The sequence below is a fragment of the Diabrotica virgifera genome, chromosome 6 (genome assembly GCF_917563875.1).
Source record: "Diabrotica virgifera virgifera chromosome 6, PGI_DIABVI_V3a".
NCBI classification, from domain to species: Eukaryota; Metazoa; Arthropoda; class Insecta; order Coleoptera; family Chrysomelidae; genus Diabrotica; species Diabrotica virgifera.
The window spans coordinates 168,578,647-168,600,231 of NC_065448.1; the positions used below are offsets into that span (position 1 = coordinate 168,578,647).

At 34.1% G+C, this 21,585-nt stretch overlaps 1 protein-coding gene across 1 annotated transcript in view; it reads left to right on the forward strand.

The window, feature by feature from the left end:
* The window catches only part of LOC114328361 (titin), a 609,684-nt gene extending 588,452 nt beyond the window's left edge, over window positions 1-21,232 (forward strand). Inside the window, exons 10-11 of the mRNA XM_028277195.2 lie at window positions 3,343-3,511; window positions 13,701-21,232. Of these exons, the coding sequence (XP_028132996.1) occupies window positions 3,343-3,511; window positions 13,701-13,887 (356 nt within the window). The 3' untranslated portion in view covers window positions 13,888-21,232. The remainder of the gene's footprint in view (window positions 1-3,342; window positions 3,512-13,700) is intronic.
* Window positions 21,233-21,585: the final 353 nt, after the last annotated feature.

The following is a 21,585-nucleotide window of genomic DNA, read 5'->3' on the forward strand; positions in this document are numbered from 1 at the left end:
TAGATCTTTCATTCTGTCACTGGCTATCTGGATGTGTTGTCGGGCAAGTTCATGAATGTTGTTCATTCGTAATTTCAGGCGGTCAACGTAGTCTTCGCCTGCAACATGTTCCTCGGAAGGTCCGCAGCCAAACTCTAGGTCGCAGGGCAACCGAACTTCACGACCCAACATCAGGCAGGTTGGTGTTTGACCTGTAGTTTCATTTACGGCCGAGCGGTAGGCCATCAGGAATAAATGAATGTGTTGGTCCCAATCTCGCTGATGTTCAGATACAACTTTGGACAAGTGTTTACCCATCGTTCGGTTCATCCTCTCGACCATCCCATCTGATTGAGGATGCAGGGGTGTCGTGAAGGCTTGCGAACATTTCCATAAATACTTGTATGGCAGAAAGTTCCTTCTTCGCACCGATCACGCTGCTCTAAAATGGCTCATACAATTCCGTAATCCAGAGGGCCAGATGGCAAGATGGTTAGAACGATTACAAGAATATGATTACGAGATAGAACACAGGGCCGGAAGAGTTCACTCAAATGCTGATGCCCTTTCGAGACGACCATGCAGTGCGAATTGTAATCACTGTGCCAAATTAGAGGAACGATTTTGCCCCGTGAGACGAACCACCGTAATTAATGAGCAATGGCAGCCCCAACAGTTACAAGACGCCCAAGAAGATGATCCATGTATAAAAAGAGTATTGGATTGGATGCGGCAAGGTGAGAGACCTAGTTGGCAGAACATTAGTGCATGTAGTCCAGAAGTCAAGGCCTACTGGAGCCAATGGAATTGCCTGGTACTAAAAGATGATCTTCTGTACAGAACCTTTGAGAACGATGATGGTACAGAATCTAAGCTTCAGTTAATTGTACCTAAAAGTAAAGTGTCAGAAGTATTGCGTCAGTTGCATGACGGTACATCAGGTGGACACTTTGGTATTACGAAGACTGCAAAAGGTTCGAGAACGGTTCTATTGGGTGAACTGTAAAGATGATGTAAGAAGATGGTGCCGAAAATGTGAACCGTGTGCATCCGGTAATGGTCCGGTTGGTAAAAAGAGAGCACCCATGAGACAGTACAATGTTGGAAGTCCTATGGAAAGAGTAGCTATCGACATTGCAGGTCCATTTCCAGAAACCGATGCTGGAAATAAATACATCCTGGTAGCCATGGATTATTTTACAAAATGGACTGAGGCCTATGCATTACCAAATCAAGAAGCTGCTACCGTTGCAGAGGTACGTGTTAAAGAATTCTTTAGCCGATTTGGTGTTCCCTTGGAGATCCACTCCGACCAAGGGCGAAACTTTGAGTCAGCTCTTTTCCAAAACGTTTGTAAATTGATTGGTGCCAATAAGACCAGAACAACACCCCACACCTGACACCAACTGTAACGTGATTAGTGTAATTACTTATAATTACAATAAAACTAGCGGTTCGTATTTATATACGACTTTATTTATATAAGTTACAGACGAATTTATCTTATACACTAAACTTATTTACAAAATATGCCCGTATTTATACCCAGTTGTTATTCTGGAACAATCGACTCCCATCTCGAGCTATCGGCTTGTTCCGCCTACGTGACGTACCTTCCAGAATTCTCCGGCGAGGCCTAGCACATCCGATTACGTCATTCTCGAGGTGTTTACTGTTATACGGGGATCGGCCAAGATTTCTCTTCCGCTACAATACATTTTATGAATCAGTTCTTTAAGTTAAATACTCCAGAAAATAATAATTGTATTTATATATATTAGACAATCGTACGCTACTGATGTGACAGTTCTGTGTTGCTGTATTTTTACTTCATTTCGTACACAATTTGATTCAAAATATAGCTTTAAAACACTGTAAGCATGCCCCGCGCACTCTAATAAAAAACATGTAATCGTATTTATTTTCCTTCCATTTTGTCAGAGGCGCTGATGTCGGCATTGTGATTGGTGGAACATGACTTTTGACAAATCCTGCGCTATCTGTGAATCTGTGTTCAGTGTTCGTGTTCGTTCGTTGTCGTTCAGTTATTTTATATGGTCGGTTATATAATGTGTTTGTGTCACCATAAAAAGCTGATATTCAGTCGTGTTTTTTGATATTTTTGTTATTTTGTAATCGAGTACCTTTTTAAAGGTAAGTTTTTCTGATTGTAAGGTAGAGATTTTCTGATTGTAGGTACTGTTTATCCAACAGTTTTAAAATACACACTTTATTTCGCGTTTTGTTGTTAGGTCTAATGGCTCCGTTCAGCTGTTGTGTGCAGACCGTGGAAAAATTCAACAAGTAAACATTTATTTAATCCAAATTAAATACTCATATTTCTATGTAAAATGTCACATTATTGTATAAATAAATAAGTAAGAAACAAAAGTTGTTTGTGCTTTGTGCTTTACCTTTATTGTCCACTTGAATAAAATATTAAATATTGGAAGTACCGTATGGAGGCTATGTACCTAGAATGGAGGCTAGATTGTGGCACCCTTCCTATCCAATCAACAACAAGAACGTTTAAAATTTCACACCTATCACGTCGAAGCTACAGACCACTTATGTGGAGGCCAGATTTGTAGTATCCTTCCAATTAACCAGGTGCTGAAATCAATGAACTGTCAATACGGATTGACAGTTCATTGGCTGAAATACGTGACATATTTTTTGAAGCGTAAGATCGCATTCTACCCAATCACACAACACTTTTTTCAACACTGTTTCTATAAATAGTACCTTCATATTAAATATATCTTAATTTAAAAAAATATTGTAATTTACTATTGTATTTGTGTTTGTATTGAGAAACATATTATGCAAATTAAAATGCATCATCTTTAACAGATTATTTTGAACAAGAACGAAATAATGGGATTCTCTTTTACCATTAACTGCAGAGAAGTAAGTTAAAGAATTTAAATTTCTTACATTAGGTTTATTAGAAATAAGATTATTATTAGAAAAATCAGAAAGTTTTCTTCTGAATTTTAGCGTTTGCAATAGGTACTTAGTTTAAAAAATATTAAAAATGATTATACCTATACACTATGATATTGTTGTTAATTAATATATTTCGGCAAGTAATGAAAACGAATTGACATCATTAATTATAATAAATAATTATAGATATTATTTTTATAGTAAACAAAAAAAAAAGAAAAATATAAATATCTGACACATTCTAATGTTTTGACAGTGCTCTTACGTCAGAAATTTTGACCTACGTAATCTTGCTTTTGTAGTAAAAATACTATACCTACTGAAGTACTGAGCCGTATAAATAGGTGATCTCTTTGCCTTATTAAATTAAGCTTGTTTTCGATAGCTCCGTATAATAATTGCACTATTTTTTAGGCGAGATGATGATGTCACTTTTATGGTATTATCGACCAGAACATACGGAGCAGGGTAGGCTACTAGCTGATCAACCAGACGAAGTATTCGCTTCAAGGCACAAGGATTCGAATAGCGTGGCGTGCATTGATGACAAATGTTATGTACTCACTTTTAACGAGTACTGCAGGTAAGTCATGTTCAATAAAATCTAGATACAAAGGATTCTTTGATTTTTCTATGATTTTTGTTAAGGTTGTTATTCTTTTTCTTCTTAAAGTGCCCTCTCATCATTGGATGTTGGCTACTACAATTGCAAACGCTTCTCTCTCTTCAGCTATTCTTATTAGCTGTTCAAAATTTAGCCCTGTTCATTGTCGGATGTTTCTGAGCCACCTAAGTCTTTTCCTTCCAAGTCCTACCTTACCCTCCATCATTTCTTTCACTGTAAGTTGAGCATGTTGGTACTTATTATCTCTCAGTATGAGACCTAGGTATGTTTTTCTAACTTTCACTGTGTTGAAAAGTTCACGTTCCTAACCTATTCTATGCAGCACTTCTTCGTTTGAGGTATGCGATGTCCATGAAATTTTGAAGATTCTCCAGTAAATCCACATTTCAAGGGTCTCCCAATTTATTTACGGTTGATGTTTTAAGGGTCCACGTCTCAACTGCTCAGAGAAGAGTGTCGACCAGACGTAGCATTTTGATAAACGTAGTCGAATTTCGAGTTTTATTCAAGAATCACATAGCAGTCTTTTGATTTTTTCGAAATATTCTTTAGCCTATTCTATTCTCGATCTTACTTCTAGATAAGGGTTTAGGCTATCGATCCAACATCCCAGGTACTTAAATCTATTGACCTGTTATAAAATGTGCACGTTTATTGTGCAAAATTGAGGTACATTTTGGTTTTCTTAATGTTTATTTTCATACCAAATTGCTCACAGAGCGACATTGCTCACAAAAATATTCATTTTGTAGACTGCAATTTTTCGAGAACAGCCCTTTTTTGCGGTTGGCAGCATAACTAAGTCCAGTCTCATCTGAATTCAAAAAATCAAAAAGTTTCTTGTAGTTTATACCTCTGGCTAGTGACTGAACGAAGGAATTTTTATTAGGTGAAGTTGTTTTTGTTTTATAAAAAAAAACTACTTTAAAAATGGTCATTTTTGAAAAAATGAGAAAAATTGGGGTCGAAAATGTGTAAACTTGTAAAATCGTCAAATTTTATTTTTTTTTAATTCCTTCGTTCATTCACTAGCCAGAGGTATAAACTACAAGAAACTTTTTGATTTTTTGATTTCAGATGAGACTGGATTTAGTTATGCTGCCCACCGCAAAAAAGGGCTGTTGTCGAAAAATGGCAGTCAACTCTACAAAAATGAATATTTTTGGCTGATCATTTTTTTGAGAGTACCTTAAGTACTATACTTTTACATGTTCCAATTATAAATAACAATAATTTTTATTTTTCGAGATATAATTTTTATTATATAAAAGAAGACTTAAGAAGGGATATAAAGGAAGACTAACTTTATATTATTTTATTTTACAGCACTTATTTAATTTATTTAATACTTACAAATACAGTAGAACCTCGATTATCCGTCAGGGCACCGGACCAAGGGTATGACTGATAATCGAAAAGACGGTTAACAGAACATTAAAAAATTAAAAATTCATAGTACAACTCTCAAATTTCATTTGTATGTTTTGTTTGACAATATAAGAGGGATTTGTGTTCGTACAATCGAATAAATTTAAAATATTCTGAAATCTTTGTTTGTTTTACTTTTGCTTCACATTTTGCCACGGCTGAATTTCTTAATCGGCATAAGATCATGCAATCTACTCATCAATCTACTTTATTGGCTTCTTCTTGTTGAGAATACCACTCGATGAATTATTGCAAGTGCGATACAGCTTCTCTAGATTATTTACGCAAATCTTTGTCAGTTAGAATAAGTTCATCAACATATGTAGCTACAGTAAAATTCCAAGTCTGTGTCAGCTTCTGAATCTGTTTGGTCCGCCTTTGTTGTCATTTCAACGATTTCTTTATCTGTCAGCAATGGATAGCCGTTTGTGCTATTTTGATAGCCATCACAAATCAATTTAACTTTTTTTTTTTATTTTTTTACTAATAAATATAAACTAAAACATAATATGTACAATAATTATTACGCGTCGATAACGGACTGCCCTGCTAAATGAATCTCTCGTTCTTATATACTTCGGTATCTTTATATTTTTGTATTTATAATTTTTTCTGTAAAATCAATAGTATTCGCGTACCAGCGTCAGAAAATATTCATCTAGAGCACCACGTGTTTTTCGTATATTTTTCTAAAATATTCTACTATTGCTGCTGGTATTAATCCTTTAAAGTCAGATGATCTCATTTTGATGATTTCTAGTTTCTGATTTCGTACTCTTTTGATAGAGTACGACATCAGAAACACGTAGAACTTTTAAAAGAAATAAATGTGGATAGTCAAGATATGCGGGTTATTGGCAATTTGTACTGGAATCAAAAAGCAAAGGTTAGAATCGAACATATCTAAACACAAACTATATAAATCAAAAGAGGTGTTAGGCAGGGTTGCGTGTCGTCTCCATTGGTATTCAATCTGTACAGTGATGCTATTTTTAAGGAAGCAATATCAGAGGAAGAACAGGGTATATCAATAAACGGAAAAATCTTGAACAACATAAAATTCGCAGACGACACCGCTATTTTTGCGCAGACAGTCTAGAAGCACTGAGGGAAAATTAGTCGACGGAAAACACGGCGTCAAATAAATAAATGCAGTGTCAAATAAATCTCATTTCCATGATCCCAAATGAGATCTTATCCTTGTAGTTCCTTCTCCTATCGGAGATTGGCTATCATCACAGCCATCCGTACCTTATTGACAGCTGCTCTGAAAAGATCTACCGAGCTGCAACTATACCACTCTCTTAGGTTTCTCAGCCATGAAATTCTTCTTCCTATGGATCTTTTACCCTTAATTTTACCTTGCACTATGAACTTTAAAATATCATATTTTGCACCTCTGGTCCTCCTCTGTCCTTTATCCTTCGTAAGGATGTGGTGACGTTATGGTATTTGACGAATGGTTGCTATCCATTCTTCTCTCTCCTGGGTGCGGTGTGCTGCCTCAGACAGAGAGTAACCGGTGGCGCATTTTATTTGGTCTGACCATCGGAGTGGCGATCTTCCTCGAGTTCTTTTACCCTCTACCGTGCCTTCAACCACCAACCTCTCCATGCCTTCTCTTCGTCTGGTAATGTGTCCAAAGTACCTCAATATATTTTGGTTGATGATGGTGGTAAGCCTAGTGTTGATGTCGAGTTCTGATAATATTGAGATATTTGTGCGATGTGCTGTCCAGGGTATGCGTATCATTTTACGATATACCCACATTTCAAAGGCCATTATACGTCGTGAGTCGGACTTTTTAATGGTCCAAGTTTCTGAAGCATAGGTAGCGATAGGAAAGATAAGCGTCCGTACCAGGCGCAGTTTCGTGTTCCTGGTTATGGCCGTATCCTTCCATATTTTAGTGAGTTTGACCTCTGGTAATGTGGCCTAAATATTCCAGCTTTCTTGTTTTGATGTTCCTTATGACCTCGCCATCCGTTTGTAGCCTTCTTAACACTTCTGCATTTGTAACTCGTTGGATCCATGGTATTTTCAACATCCTTCTATATAGTCTGGGCTGATTATCGGAGAATAGGCCATTTTTGGGAAAAGTTATTTACCAGCAATTTTATTGCTGGAATCGAATCTTATGATTGTATATATTAATAATATAGATATGCAAAGTCCGCAGATAGTGTGCTACTTTTTTTATAAACAAAATGGCGCCCGAAAATCGGGTTTTTTTCAATTTTTGCTCTATAACTCCAAAGATTTTAACTTTAGACCAAAAACACCCAAATAAAAATTCACCGCAATTAAATTCTGCATAGAGACGTGTTTTTTCCGGTTTACTTCGATGAAAACTTTCCCCGGAAAAAGCGGGTTTTTCCAACAAAATCTTTAATTTTCAACTAAACTTTTAGATAAGTAGTTGTTAATCAATAATTAAATAACTTGGTAACTTAAAAGCCCTTTCCATATATTATAATTCCAGAAGCCGATGGAAATTGAATGAAGAGTTTAGCAACAATTGAAATGTTAATTAAAAATTTACGGTCGCTATAATAACGACAATAATTATGATGCATAAGAACAACTATGATTTTTTCATAAAAAGACACTATACCTATCTAATGTACTTTACAGAATTGAAATTAGACTATTTAAGCGGCCTCAGGAATATTTTAAAATTATAAACAATTTTTTGGCTTATAAACAAATAGAATATCTCTGGAAATATTAAACTAAATTAAATCATGAAAACGGTATCCGAAGGACAGCGGCAGGGCGCTTCTTTTAAAAGAAAAAACGTTTAATTATGATGAGTAGTTCCTGAGATACAACCGGTCAAAGTTGACCGAAATTTACGGCAAAGATATAAGCAACGGGATCATAATTTTCAAACCATCACCTTTTTATTTTTGTCCTCTTTCTCCACACCAATTTTCATATCTTTAAAATCCTCATAACATATATTATTATAATAAAAACTATCGATAATACGTGTGAAAATTGCCAAAAATAGCAAGATTCATAGCATGGAGCAATTTCCTTCATTCTTTTTTTGTTCCCAAGTAACTCGAGTAGACCCATCGAACTAACGCATTATTAAATGTCAAACTTGCTTTTCTTTTGTTATAATAAATTAATTTATTTATTATAACACAATATTTTAATTTGTTTAAATAAAAATTGTTTAAATAATTATACAGCTTTCAAATGAGAATATTTATGTTTTTAACTTTAAAAGGTACACTTGTAGTAAGTTTATCTAAAAAAAAGCCTACAACTGGAAAAAATATGTAATTTTCTGTTCTTATAAATAAATTAATCTATTATAACAAAACAAAAGCAAGTTTGACATTTAATAATGCGTTAGTTCGATGGCTCTACCCGAGTTATTAGGGAACAAAAAAGAATGAAGGAAATTGCTCCATGGGAAGCCGAGAAAATGCATTTTGTTAACGTATACCGATTTTGAACTTTGAGGGTTACATTTTCTTCAACCTAATTTTTGATTGGAATTTTGCATTTTTGGCAATTTTCACACGTATTATCGATAGTTTTTATCATAATAATATATGTTATGAGGATTTTAAAGATATAAAAATTGGTGTGGAGAAAGAGGACAAAAATAAAAAGGTGATGGTTTGAAAATTATGATCCTATTGTTTATATCTTTGCCGTAAATTCCGGTCAACTTTGACCGGTTGTATCTCAGGAACCACTCGTCATAATTAAACGTCTTCTCTTTTAAAAGAAGCGTCCTGCCGCTGTCTCTTGAATACCGTTTTCACAATTTAATTTAGTTTAATATTTCCCGAGATATTCTATTTGTTTATAAACCAAAAAATTGTTTATAATTTTAAAATATTCCTGAGGCCGCTTAAATAGTTCAATTTCAATTCTGTAAAGTACATTAGATAGGTATAGTGTCTTTTTATGAAAAAAAGAATGTGTGTGTACTTTGTACGCACGTAAGAAGTTATACTTCTATTATATGATTTAAACGAAATTAATATACTTTTTATTTATATTTTGTTTAAATATTAAACTAATTTATACTTACTACTTCTCAAACATTTTTATTAGAACAGTGCCAAAAATTAAAATAATAAAAGAATAAAACACACACAAACACATCAAACAAGCCACAAATGATGTCTGAACATTAATTGTCGAAAATTTTTTTAACTAAATACGTATTTTCTGAAAATACAATTATATAATAAATATACTTACAATCATAAAATGTATTAAAAAAAAACAAAAAAGAAAGTTTCTATTGGGACTCGAACCAGCGCTGATAAGAGCGGTTGATATTGGAATTCATTCGCCTTCTCCGCTTAGCCACGGACACTATGTGTCATTATTTACGAAGATCGACTAACTAAACGGATTAAACTTGTGATATTTTGATATTTTGAAAATTGATCAAATTATTTTAATTTTGAATTGAAATGATTTAGAATTGAAAAAATACAACAAAACATAGAGTAAAAAAACAATATATTAGGTGAATATTGATAGAAATTTTGATGGTAATCAAATTATATAAATAAAAGTATTACATACTATGTATTTTGGCAGATCAAATAGGTAGGTTTATACCCATGATACATTAACAATTATTACGTACCTGTTGCTTTTAAAAACTATAAGTCACTACAATATTATAAACTTTTTTTGTTTCTGTCCTCACAACAATAAAACTAATATATTATACATTTGTTTACCTTTACCTTTACCTCCAAACCACAGCTGCCATATCGGATAATTTTTGACATGTCATTTGAACATTCAATCAGAACAAAGTTATAATGCGCATGCGCCGGGCTGATAGGTTTTAACATATAAAAAAATCACCCTCTATCGCCGGTAAAGAAGTATAACTTCAAAAATCATAGTTATTCTTATGCATCATAATTATTGTCGTTATTATAGCGACCGTAAATTTTTAATTAACATTTTATTTGTTGCTAAACTGTTCATTCAATTTTCATAGACTTCTGGAATTATAATATATACGGAAAGGGCTTTTACGTTACCAAGTTATTTAATTATTGATTAATAACTACTTATCTAAAAGTTTAGTTGAAAATTAAAGACGTTGTTGGAAAAACCCGCTTTTTCCGGGGAAAGTTTTCGTCGAAGTAAATCGGAAAAAACACGTCTCTATACAGAATTTAATTGCGGTGAATTTTTATTTGGGTGTTTTTGGTCTAAAGTTAAAATCTTTGGAGTTAGAGAGCAAAAATTAAAAAAAACACGATTTTCGGGCGCCATTTTGTTTATAAAAAAAGTAGCACACTATCTGCGGACTTTGCATATGTATATTATTAATACATACAATAATAAGATTCGATTCCAGCAATAAAATTGCTGGTAAATAACTTTTCCTTGTATTTTGCTAATTAGCCCAGAGTAATAGCACCACATCTCAATGCTTCCAACTTCTTTATATTATTTACTTTTAGTGTTCAGCTATCCATTCTATACGACGAAGTTGAGAACACGTAGTAGTAAGGCTCTTATCCTAAGCACCAGAGGAAGGTCTCGATTAACAAACATATTTTTCATTTTATAAATGCTTGTCTTGCAATTTCAATGGTGTTCTGATTTCTTTACCTTGGTAATTGTTTTCGTTTACCCAGGTTCCCATATATTTGTACTTATTCACTTTTTCTACTTGTTTTTCCTCGACATCTAGTCATCCTACTGTAGGTTGCTTAGAAATAATCATGAACTTGGTTTTCTTAACGTTCATTTGTAGTCCATATTTTATACTGACTTGATGTAATCTATTTATTAATCGTTGCAGTGTTTCTAGACCGTCTGCAAAAATAGCGGTGCCGTCTGCGAATCTTATGTTGTTCAAGATTTTTCCGTTTATGGATATACCCAGTTCTTCCTCTGATATTGCTTCCTTAAAAATAGCTTCGCTGTACAGATTGAATAACAATGGAGACAACACGCAACCTTGTCTAACACCTGTTTTGAGTTCAATAGTTTCTGTTTCGACATTTTCGATTCTAACATTTGCTTTTTGATTCCAGTACAGTTTGCCAATAACTCATATATCTCGACTGTCCACATTCTTTTCTTTTAAAAGTTCTACGAGTTTCTGATGTCGTACTCTATCAAAAGAGTACGACATCAGAAACTAGAGATCATCAAAATGAGATCATCTGAGTGGAAAGGATTAATACTGGCGGCAGTAGTGGAATATTTTAGAGCAGTGTTTTTCAATCTTTTTCAGTTCGCGACCCCTTTACAGGTTGAAATATTCTGGCGACCCCCTGGTGTCATAGAGAGCCAAAGAAATAAATTAATTAAAAATTGCATACGTCTGGCCGAGTCCGCATTGGTACATTTTTCGTGCGTACCAGCTGTCCGTCGCAAATATTTGCGTGCTCGAAGTAAATTGTGCTAGTGTGAACGTGTTCGTCGCATAAATCGGACGCAAGAATTTTCGACTCACACAACGCACACGCTCCATCGGTTGTCGTTTTCGAGCGAAGATCAAATGATTTGAGCACCGCGTCCTCACTGGTAAAAATTTGCGACGAACCATTAATTCAATACGCACGAAAAATTTACCAATGCGAACGCTCGATTAGGTAATAATTTTTTTCATTTTGGTACATTTTTCTTTTATTCACGCGGGCCAACAATTAAAGAACAGCCAACATTTTGCTTTGCAGTTTGACAAATTTACAAATGTTTCCGACTGTGCACAGTTTGTAGTATTTGTGTGCTTTGAAGCAAATGACAGTATCATGGAAGAAATCTTATTTTGCAAAGCACTTCCTGCAAACACTACTGGCTAGTGTTTGTACGATATGTTTTTAGAAAGCACTTGCGACTACAATATTGATTGGAAAAAATGTATCACTATTTATAGCGATGGCGCTAAGCTGTGACTGGCAAAGCGGACTCATTGCAAAATAAAAACGACAATGCCAAACATATCCTGGACACACTGTTTTCTTCATAGACAAGCTCTAGCTGCTACGGTAGTACCTTTTGATTTAAATGACGTGCTCAAGGAGGTAATAAAAATTGTAAATTCTATCAAAGGTAGAGCTTTGCAAACCCGGATATTCAGAATCGTTTGTGAAAATATGGGCTCGCTTAATCAAAATCTCCTTTATCCCATAGAGGTCAGGTGGCTATCCAAAAGAAAGGTATTGGCAAGAATTCTGGAACTGAGAGAAGAATTGTTAATGTTCTTACAAGATGCAAAATCTAAATATGCTTTCTGACCCGATTGGCTCTTGAAATAAGCATTTTGGCAGATCTTTTTAGCCACCTTAACAATTTGAACAAGAACCTTCAAGGAAGTGAAGAGAATATTTTAACAGCTAAAGATAAAATAAAAACATCTCACGCAAAACTTCGTTTGTGGTCAACCTCTCTGCAAAACAAAATGTTTGAGTCTTTTCCATGTGTTCAGAAGATTGATGAAGATAATGCAACAGAAGATTTTGACATACCTTCTTTCTTGGACATACTTTCTGATTTTAAACCCTTTTTTGGACCAATCAATAAATCTGGCTGATGTCACCAAAACAAAAATTAAAGAATGTCTTATAGATTTAGCTGCTGATGGCATGCTTAAAATGGAATTTTAGCCTACGGCTCCACGGGCGAGAAATTGACGCTAGCAGTTGCCGTAAAACGAACTTAAGGTTCCGCGGAACGGAATAGGAATAGCCGAACTGTACCGACTACAGGACTTGTGCGTAGTCGGTTTAGTTCGGCTATTTCTATTCCGTTTCGTGGAACCTTAAGTTCGTTTTACGGCTACTGCTAGCGTCAATTTCTCGCCCGTGGAGCCGTTCGCTTATTCGCAAAGTGTCTACGTACTTTGTATGAAAAGAAAACACAAATATCCAGAGCTGGAAGGGAAGCTCTTAAATTATTAGTGTCTGCAATTCACCACTTCATACTTGTGCGAACTGACATTTTCTTCAATGGTAGACATTAAAACTAAAAAGAGAAATAGACTGCAATTATAAAATTATTTGATTATTAACCTTTCAAAAATAGGACCACAATTTGATAAAATTTTGAAAAACAAACAAGCACATCATTCCTCCAAGAACCTCAACTTTTTCTTTCAGTCGCCGACCCCCCGAAAAACGCTTCGCGGCCCCCTGGGGGTTGCGACCCACAGATTGAAAAACACTGTTTTAGAGAAATATACGAAAAATACGTCGTGGTGTAGATGAATAATACTTTCTGACGCTGGTACGCGAATACTATTGATTTTACAGAAAAAGATTATAAATACAAAAATTGTAGGAATTTTTTTTTAGTTTATACATAAATGTTTCTTTCGTAAAATGCGTCGGGAAGGAGATAGATATTCCCAAAAAACTGTTATTAGCGCCATTTTTTCAATTTGGCGCGAACGGCGGAGATACAAGGTAGCAAAGTTGAAATTTGAAAAGAGCATACCGAAATCCATAAAATTACCAATTTTCAAAACTCACGGAAATCTTTCCAGGTAAAACTACCAAATGATTGGACTAGTAATGGTGATCCAATAGAGGATAATTATGTAACTATCAGTCGCAATGTAGCCCTGCCTAATGAACCTTACTTAGGGCGTAACAGTTGGGCATCTTGAATATCTTGATATTTTTTGGAATCTTGTGTATTTTATAGGTACATTTTTGTCCCTTATTTCATATTTAAAGTTAACTTATTTGTGTTTATGTTTTAGGTACCGCAAGACGTACAAACGGATCGAGGCGGGAATAGAGGAAGTCCTACCATGCATTCCCAACCCGGAACCATATCCAAGATCTCACAGGCAACCTCCCATGACTCTAGTATCTCCCGAGATGGTATTCTTTTGCCGGCGAGTGTACGACTTCAGGCAAAAGCGTATTATGAAAAATCCTACTTAAGTTCTTTATTATTTTTCCTGTTAGAATTGTTGATGATTTCTATTTTTATTTTTTGTTATTTGTGTTTGTAATCGGGATGCCAGGAGACGTCCCAAACTTTATTTATTGTTCAAATAATCAAAAACAAAAGACTACAGGGTTCTGAGGGGTATGAACATTTTACGTTGACTTTTTAATTCAGTTAAATTGTGTTTTTGACTAGGAAAGGTTTGGGGTGGTTCTGATTTCTTTAATTCCATATGTATTTTGGGATGCTGAATCCGAATATGAGGTTTGCGGACAAAATTTCGTGACGCAACATTAAAAAAATCGCGAAAAAAGCGAAAAATTTCTGCTTTGTCCCGCTTTATTGGTTTAATCTCGAAAAGTATTAACTTTCAATAAATGGTATATTAACAGAAATTAAAGAAACTTAAAATTCTCTGTAAATATCACTATTTAATTTTTTTTAGACGAGCCGTTCGGTCTGAAGTGCGAGTTGAAAATGGACAATTTTTAGCGGTCTCTGCAAAAGCAACTTTTTAGGCGGGAGAAATGTTAAAAACTTAATAAATCGTTTTTATTGAATTATTTACATGAGGTTTTTTATTGAAAGTTTTAAGGACGGCGCACACCATCGCGCACGAGTACTTACCTGCACGTCTGCGTTCCCAGTCATTTTGTTGTTTTAACAAGTTGTTTTTTTGTTGATTTCTACAAGTTGTGTTTACGTGTGGTGTTAAAAATGGCTTCTGACGTGTGTTTTTTTTATGATAAAGTACTGGATAATGATGTTGAAACGGTTTTGAAATAACCATGTTCAGCTCAGTAAAAAACTACAGTTGAGGTTCATAAGAGTAAGTCGTAAAAACTATAATGATGTAAAAATGATAACCGCTTTTTTGAAGAAAGTTAAGGAGGGTTGGAGCAAGTTCAAAGACGTTCTAAAGAACCACCTTTTAATTTCAAAAGTTTTATGTGTGGTCTCGTTATAACCAAAGAAAACCAATCGCAATATGGTGTATGAAGTTAGAATTCTAAAACTCAAAGAAACTGTTATGAAAAGAGCAGAAGAACCTCAAAAAATATTAAAAAATCGGGTCCATTTGCCATGATGTTAAAAGAGCAATGGAAGAAGACGTATACTATTATTTAGAGAATAGTGACGGGGAGTGTCAGTTTTTGCTCTAAGAATTGATGGACCAAATCAAGGGTAAATATCGTACTGACAAAAAGACAGTCAAAGCTCATCTACTCAAAAAATACGGAAGCGATATAATTACATATTACCATGTCTTAAAACAAGAAGCCGGTAGTTTGTTTCAAAGACACAGGCTATAAAATCTTGAACGACGCTAGGTACCAGCAAGCGTTAAAAAAATGAACAAGAGGAAAGACTACGGATTGTTCAGACGGCTGCTGCCATTATTGTTGATGATATCCGGAGCCAGGTTTATTAACACAGTAGTACTCCCACCGGATAAATTTTTAGAAGGAAATACATAACTCATTCCTGAAACACTATGTACATTTATGGAAAAAGTTATACTTCATAAAAAACGTGGGAAATATGATAACTGGAAGAAGAAAAGCAACGCGCCTCTTCATAGTCTTGTAGCGACAGTAAGGCCCAGATCATTCGTCTCACCAGTCCTTGTAGGGTTGGCCGTGTTTCTCGACAAAAAGAGACGGCTCAAAATTGGTATGATTGAATAATTTATAATGACTCTATGATTTATAATTTTTGAAAATCTCGGGAGGTTGTAACCAAAGAAAATATTCCACCTGTTGTCAATCTGGTGGTATGGGAACGATATTTATTGTCGTTTTCTGTGCTACTTCGATTGATAACTTACTTTGTTTTTCGGTAGATGGCTCTACACTAGGTTCGCTTTCAAGATGCAGTAGAAATAAACAAACCAAGACACATTAAATGCCACTAGGAGCACAACCGAATCATAATTTACAATGTATATACATTGTAAATCCCAAATCATGATTTGCAAAGTTTATACATTGTAAATTATGATTCGGTTGTGCTCCTAGTGGCATTTAACGTGTCTTGGTTTGTTTATTTCTACTGCATCTTGAAAGCGAACCTAGTGTAGTACATCCGTGACATTTCGTTCTTTGCAATTCGGAAAGGCCCAAAGTGTGATGCCTGGGCAAATCGGAGAGAAGAGGATATGGGACTACTGATGAGGAGGAAAAAACCTCCGAAACCGGTATAGACTCTTCCTGTACTCTCCGATTTAACCAAAGTATTATGCAGCTGCTGCATTTTCGTGTTGCAAAGAAATTGAAAATGTTTATACATTTTAAAATTGGTTGATATAGTTTCCTATTTGGGATCTTGTTCATCTTAACAGAAGCTGTTCGTCTGGAAGTGTACAACATTATGTATAATAATTTTTATTTTGTTAGAGTCCTACCTTTTGTCATTACTGAGTTTGTACAATATCGACCTTTTTTCTTTTTAATTATTTTTGCAAAAAACTAGGAGAAATTTATCAAATAACACCATTCTAATAAAAAATAAAGTTTTGGAATGTAAAAAGTGGGTTTTGCAGAGACCGTTACACTTTAGACCGAACGGTTCGACTGAAAAAAAAACTAAATAGTGATATTTGTAGATAATTTTAAGTACTTTAATTTCTGTTAACAAACCATTTACTAAAAGTTAATAGTTTTCGAGATTTAAGCAAAAAAGCGGGAAAAAGCAGAAATTATTCGCGATTGTTTCAATGTTGCGTCACTAAATTTTGTTCGCAAACCTCATATTCTGATTCAGCACTCCAAAATATGTACATGTAAAATGAAAGAAATCAGAACTACCCCAAAACTTTCCCACTAGGGGGTTCCTAGAGTACAAATTGACTGAATTATTTATCTGAAATTTCTTTGAGAAATCAGAGCCCAAAACACATATTTATTGTCTAAATTTGATACCTACTTATACATATTGTTGCAAAAAGGGAACATTTGTATAAATAAATTATGAATAATGTTGTATAGAGTATAGAGATTATATATTTAACATATTTATAAATAGTCAATAGTCTACGCAGGTATAAATGGTGTGTGCTTTCATAGTAGTAGTTGTTTTTTTCAGTGTCGTATTCTACATATTTTATAATTGTCAGTATAAACGTTTGCTTAAGACTATCACACACGGTACGGTTGATTTTGATAAAGAGATTTGATTGTTACCCAACCATGCTTAATGTTCCTTTGAGGGACCAGTGTTTTATATGAAAGTATTAACTTTTTCGACAAAACTACGTAGGGATAAATGTGATACAGAATAAAAATCTTTATTTTTAAAACGTTTTTATACACTCCACTTGTTCTTTGTCACTTTGTCCGGAAAAAAATTAAACATACTTCCTGACTAGCTAGAGGTCTGAAATTTTCCGAATATGTCAGAACTCGATGACAATGCATATTCAACAGCTTTTACGTGGATGCACTGAGTTTTATTATTCCAAAAATTCATTTATTTTAATACTGTTGCACTAGAATTTATATGCCAAGTATTTATCTCCATACCTAACATCCAATATGGTCTAGTGGCTAGGATACCTGGTTTCACCCAGGTGGCTCGGGTTCGATTCCCGGTATAGTAAATCCTTTTTGGTTTTAAAATTGACATTTTTATTTGAAAAATATTTGTTTTTATAATACTTTTTTTATAGTGTCATATAAATAATAAAAACGTTTTATTATAAAAAGTTGCTTTTTATAAAAGTGTAATTATTTGCGATTGAGATTAAATGACGATTTTGTACACTAGGGACCAAAATGTAAAACCTTTATTTACCTACGGTTAAGAAACCTATAAAATTATCTCTTACACTATCAATAAAGAAACGAAAGAAACGTACAATCAATATAAGGACCTATAAATAACAGGTACACATAAAAAGGTTTATTCGCCTTTTTGACACAAAACCGTCGACCTAAAACTTTTTTATCGGCTTACTACTGAACAGTTCCTTATTTCGCAAAAATAGAAAATATTACAATTTATTACTAAATGCAATCAAAAATTGTATCTTTTGATAACTGCAGCCACACATTAGGAATTACAAACTTCACACCATTTTATAAATCACATAATGCTCACTTAGTACAGTCGGAAAAATGAAAGAATACCCATGAACGATCACATCAATCACTTATTTTGTATTTGCTGTCTTTTTCTATACCAAACGTTTGCTATTTATAGAAAAAGAGAGCAAATACAAAATAAGTGATTGATGTGATCGTTCATGGGTATTCTTTCATTTTTCCGACTGTATATAATTTACACTACATGTTCCCGATACAAAGTTAAGATATCCTTTACGTTCATTGTATTTTGTAATGCTATTACAGTTTAGGTGTTTTTTTATATGATTCATCTCCAGTGTCCGAAAATAATATGTTATGTTTATGAGTACTATGTCTTAATCAGTCTGAATGAGTCTGATCTAATCATCAGTCCTGGGATAATACATATAATTAACATTTCAAAGAGTTTTTCAATTTTGTCTAATATTTTCTCAATTTTCGCTAGAATTTGTGACTGTTTGATTGTATTGTAGAGCATTATGTAGCATTCGGTCGTAAAATAATCGTCAATTATTACAAAAGTAATTTGAAAAATTTGTGTCTAATTTGAATATATTTATGCAATTGTGTACTTTTAAGTTCTATTAGAATAGTGATATATATGTATCGGTTTTAGAACGTCTTTCGACGTTGTCCGCTGCCTAACTTCCACGTCCTTCTATCATCCCATTGGCCATCTCTAAGATCCCTTGCACTCATTGCTTTGGTTACCCCTTCTTTCCATGTCTTTTTGGGTCTTCCTCGTTTTTTGCGGTTTGGTGGTACCCACTGCATGATCTTTTTGGTCAATCTTGTGTCTTCCATTCTTTGAACATGACCATACCAAATCAACTGTTTCCTCTCAATGTCTGTTGTTAAGTAACCATCTATTCCAATTCGTCGTCTTACTTCCTCATTTCGAACTCTTTCCCTACGGGATATACCTAACGATCTTTATATTCTCCAAGTTTCTGCTCCGTAAAGTAGGCTGCTTTTAATAAGTGTTTCATAGATATTGTATTTTCGCTGTATTCGTATTTCGGAGCTCCAAAGTATTCCATTTAGCCAGCCAATTGTTCTTCTAGCTTGTGTTACCCTTTTCTTTAATTCCTCATTGTCTTTTCCCGTTCTATCGAAGATTACTCCCAGGTACGTGTATTCACTACAGGATGTGATTTGTTCATTATCTTCTAGTTCGATATTGGATAACTCAGCTCCTATGGGTAGGTATTTAGTTTTTTCCACATTAATTTCCAAGCCCCACTGTTCATATTCCTCCTTTAGTTTTCTTGCCATATACTTTAAGGTCGTCTTTATTATTAGCTATGATCACTTGGTCATCAGCAAATTGTAAGGTATATAAAAAAACCTCTCCGAGGTCTATACCCGTACCATGGCATTTATGTTTCCACTGGTTTAGTGCTTTTGCAACATATATCTTGAACAAAGTTGGTGAAATACAGCAACCCTGGCGCAGACCCTTGTTAAGTATGAACTTTTTAGATAGTGTGTTGCCAATTTTTACTTGCGATGTAGAATTTTCGTATAGATTTTTTAAGGCGTTGACTAGAGTGTAGCTGATATTAATTTCTTGTAGTGATTTCCACAATTTAGTCACAGGTAGGGGAGCAAACCTTAATTGCTTATGGTAGGGGAGCAAAGTATGCTAAATGTGCAGTCACTCGAGCGTTATGGGGACCTATTGGGTTGTGAAGAGTAGGTCCTAAAACCAAAAAAAGTTAAGTAAAGTTTTCCATTTTAGTGGGGACTTTCCATTTTTAATTTAATTTTCCATTTCCAACAATCGTTTTGTTTAGATTATAGCGCCATCTATCCATAATTCGAAAAAATGTCTCGAATAAAAGTTACTTATTTTTACGTGAGGAATCCAAATCTGCAATAAAAAAATGGGGGCTCCCATTTAAGATTTTAAAGTATCCCCCACCCCACCTCTGTGAGGGGTCGTGTTTAGTGCCATTCGATAGATTTTTCAAAAATATTGAATAAGTGTATTTTTCAGTTTTTGGATCTGATGTTCATTTCGCGAAATATCACGGGATTCGTATTTAAAATTTTTAATTTACCCCCCACCCCTCTTCGTGGGAAGTCGTGTTTGGTATCATTCGATAGATTTTTGAAAAATATTGAGCACGTATTTTTTAGTTTTTCGATCTGTCATTTATTTCGCGAGATATTCGCTTTTTTCTTGTGAAACTTTGGGACTGACCCATTTCCTTACGCCCCGCTAAAATCGTCAGATTTTTTAAATATACACTGTTTTACATGTACTTAACTTACCTTAGCTTAATCTGACAATTTCGAGTATTTTTAAGGATAGATTTTTTTCGGACCCCCTTTAACGAACTCCTCTGAATTAAGAGCCAGTATATGGTAGAGGTACATTTTCAGGGTACAAGGTTTCTCCCCATATAATAATCTGACGCGCTCGAGTAACTGCAAAAATCCCCGCTTGGGCTCCCCTACCATTACCATTATGAAGTGGCAAGTAGCTCAAAATGAAATAGAAACGTATAACAAAACACATAAAAGATATACATTTATTTTGTATTTTATCGCTTACGTAAATGTTGACGAAAATCACAAAATTAAATCTTTATAAGTAATGAAATTTGAAGATGATGTTTTGGTTAATAGGAAAAAGGAGAATAAGACTGAGACAAAGCAAACAGCGGCAGCTGTATACTATCAATATGATTTTAAACACCATCTACAAATTTTTTATTTATAATAATTGAATGTACGATGAAGAATCACCTCATAAATTAACAATTATTCACAAATATCCCTCTGTAATTTTGTCGAGAATGTTTTAATGCACCTTTTATTTCTTTTTTTATGACTATATTGGACTTTTTTTTGGATTTATACGTATGGAAATTTTTATTTTTCATTATATTCTCGTATATTTTCCAATTTTTATTCGGGAGTTTATAATCATTTTTAATTGCTGTAGACAAGTTGTAAAAAACAGTTAACATTTTATATTCTTCACCAGGAACATGGTGTTTTGATTGAATTTTTATAAATAAAATTGCTTTGTGTGTTTAAAACGGAATGCATGGAGACAAAAATATATATTCAATCTGTTTTGATATATACACATATTTTTCTATACTACTAACCCTATTTTGCTTATATATATATATATATATATATATATATATATATATATATATATATATATATATATAGTATTACTGTAATTCTGAATTGAAAAGAACTCAGATCTTATTAATATATTGTTTTAAAATTGTGACAAAGTTTGTTCTTCATTATTTCCCCTTGTGTAGTACAAGTCCGGACATAGTGTGACTTTTAAATCTTTTTATTATAACTATAAATAGACCAGGGCGGATTTGTTTTCAGATAAGACGTGACGTTCTGATTTTTGCAAAAAAATTGTCTGAAAACTTCGAAATAATAATTGACTCCACCTTAAAGAGCAGTCCACCTATCCAACGTACTTTATAGAATTTAAATCGGATTATTTGGGCAGCCTCGGGGATTCTTTAAAATATAAACAACTGTTTGGCTTATAAACAAATATAATATCTCGGTAACTATTCTCTTGTTCTTCAAGTGCCCTGTCGGTTGCGAACGTGGGCT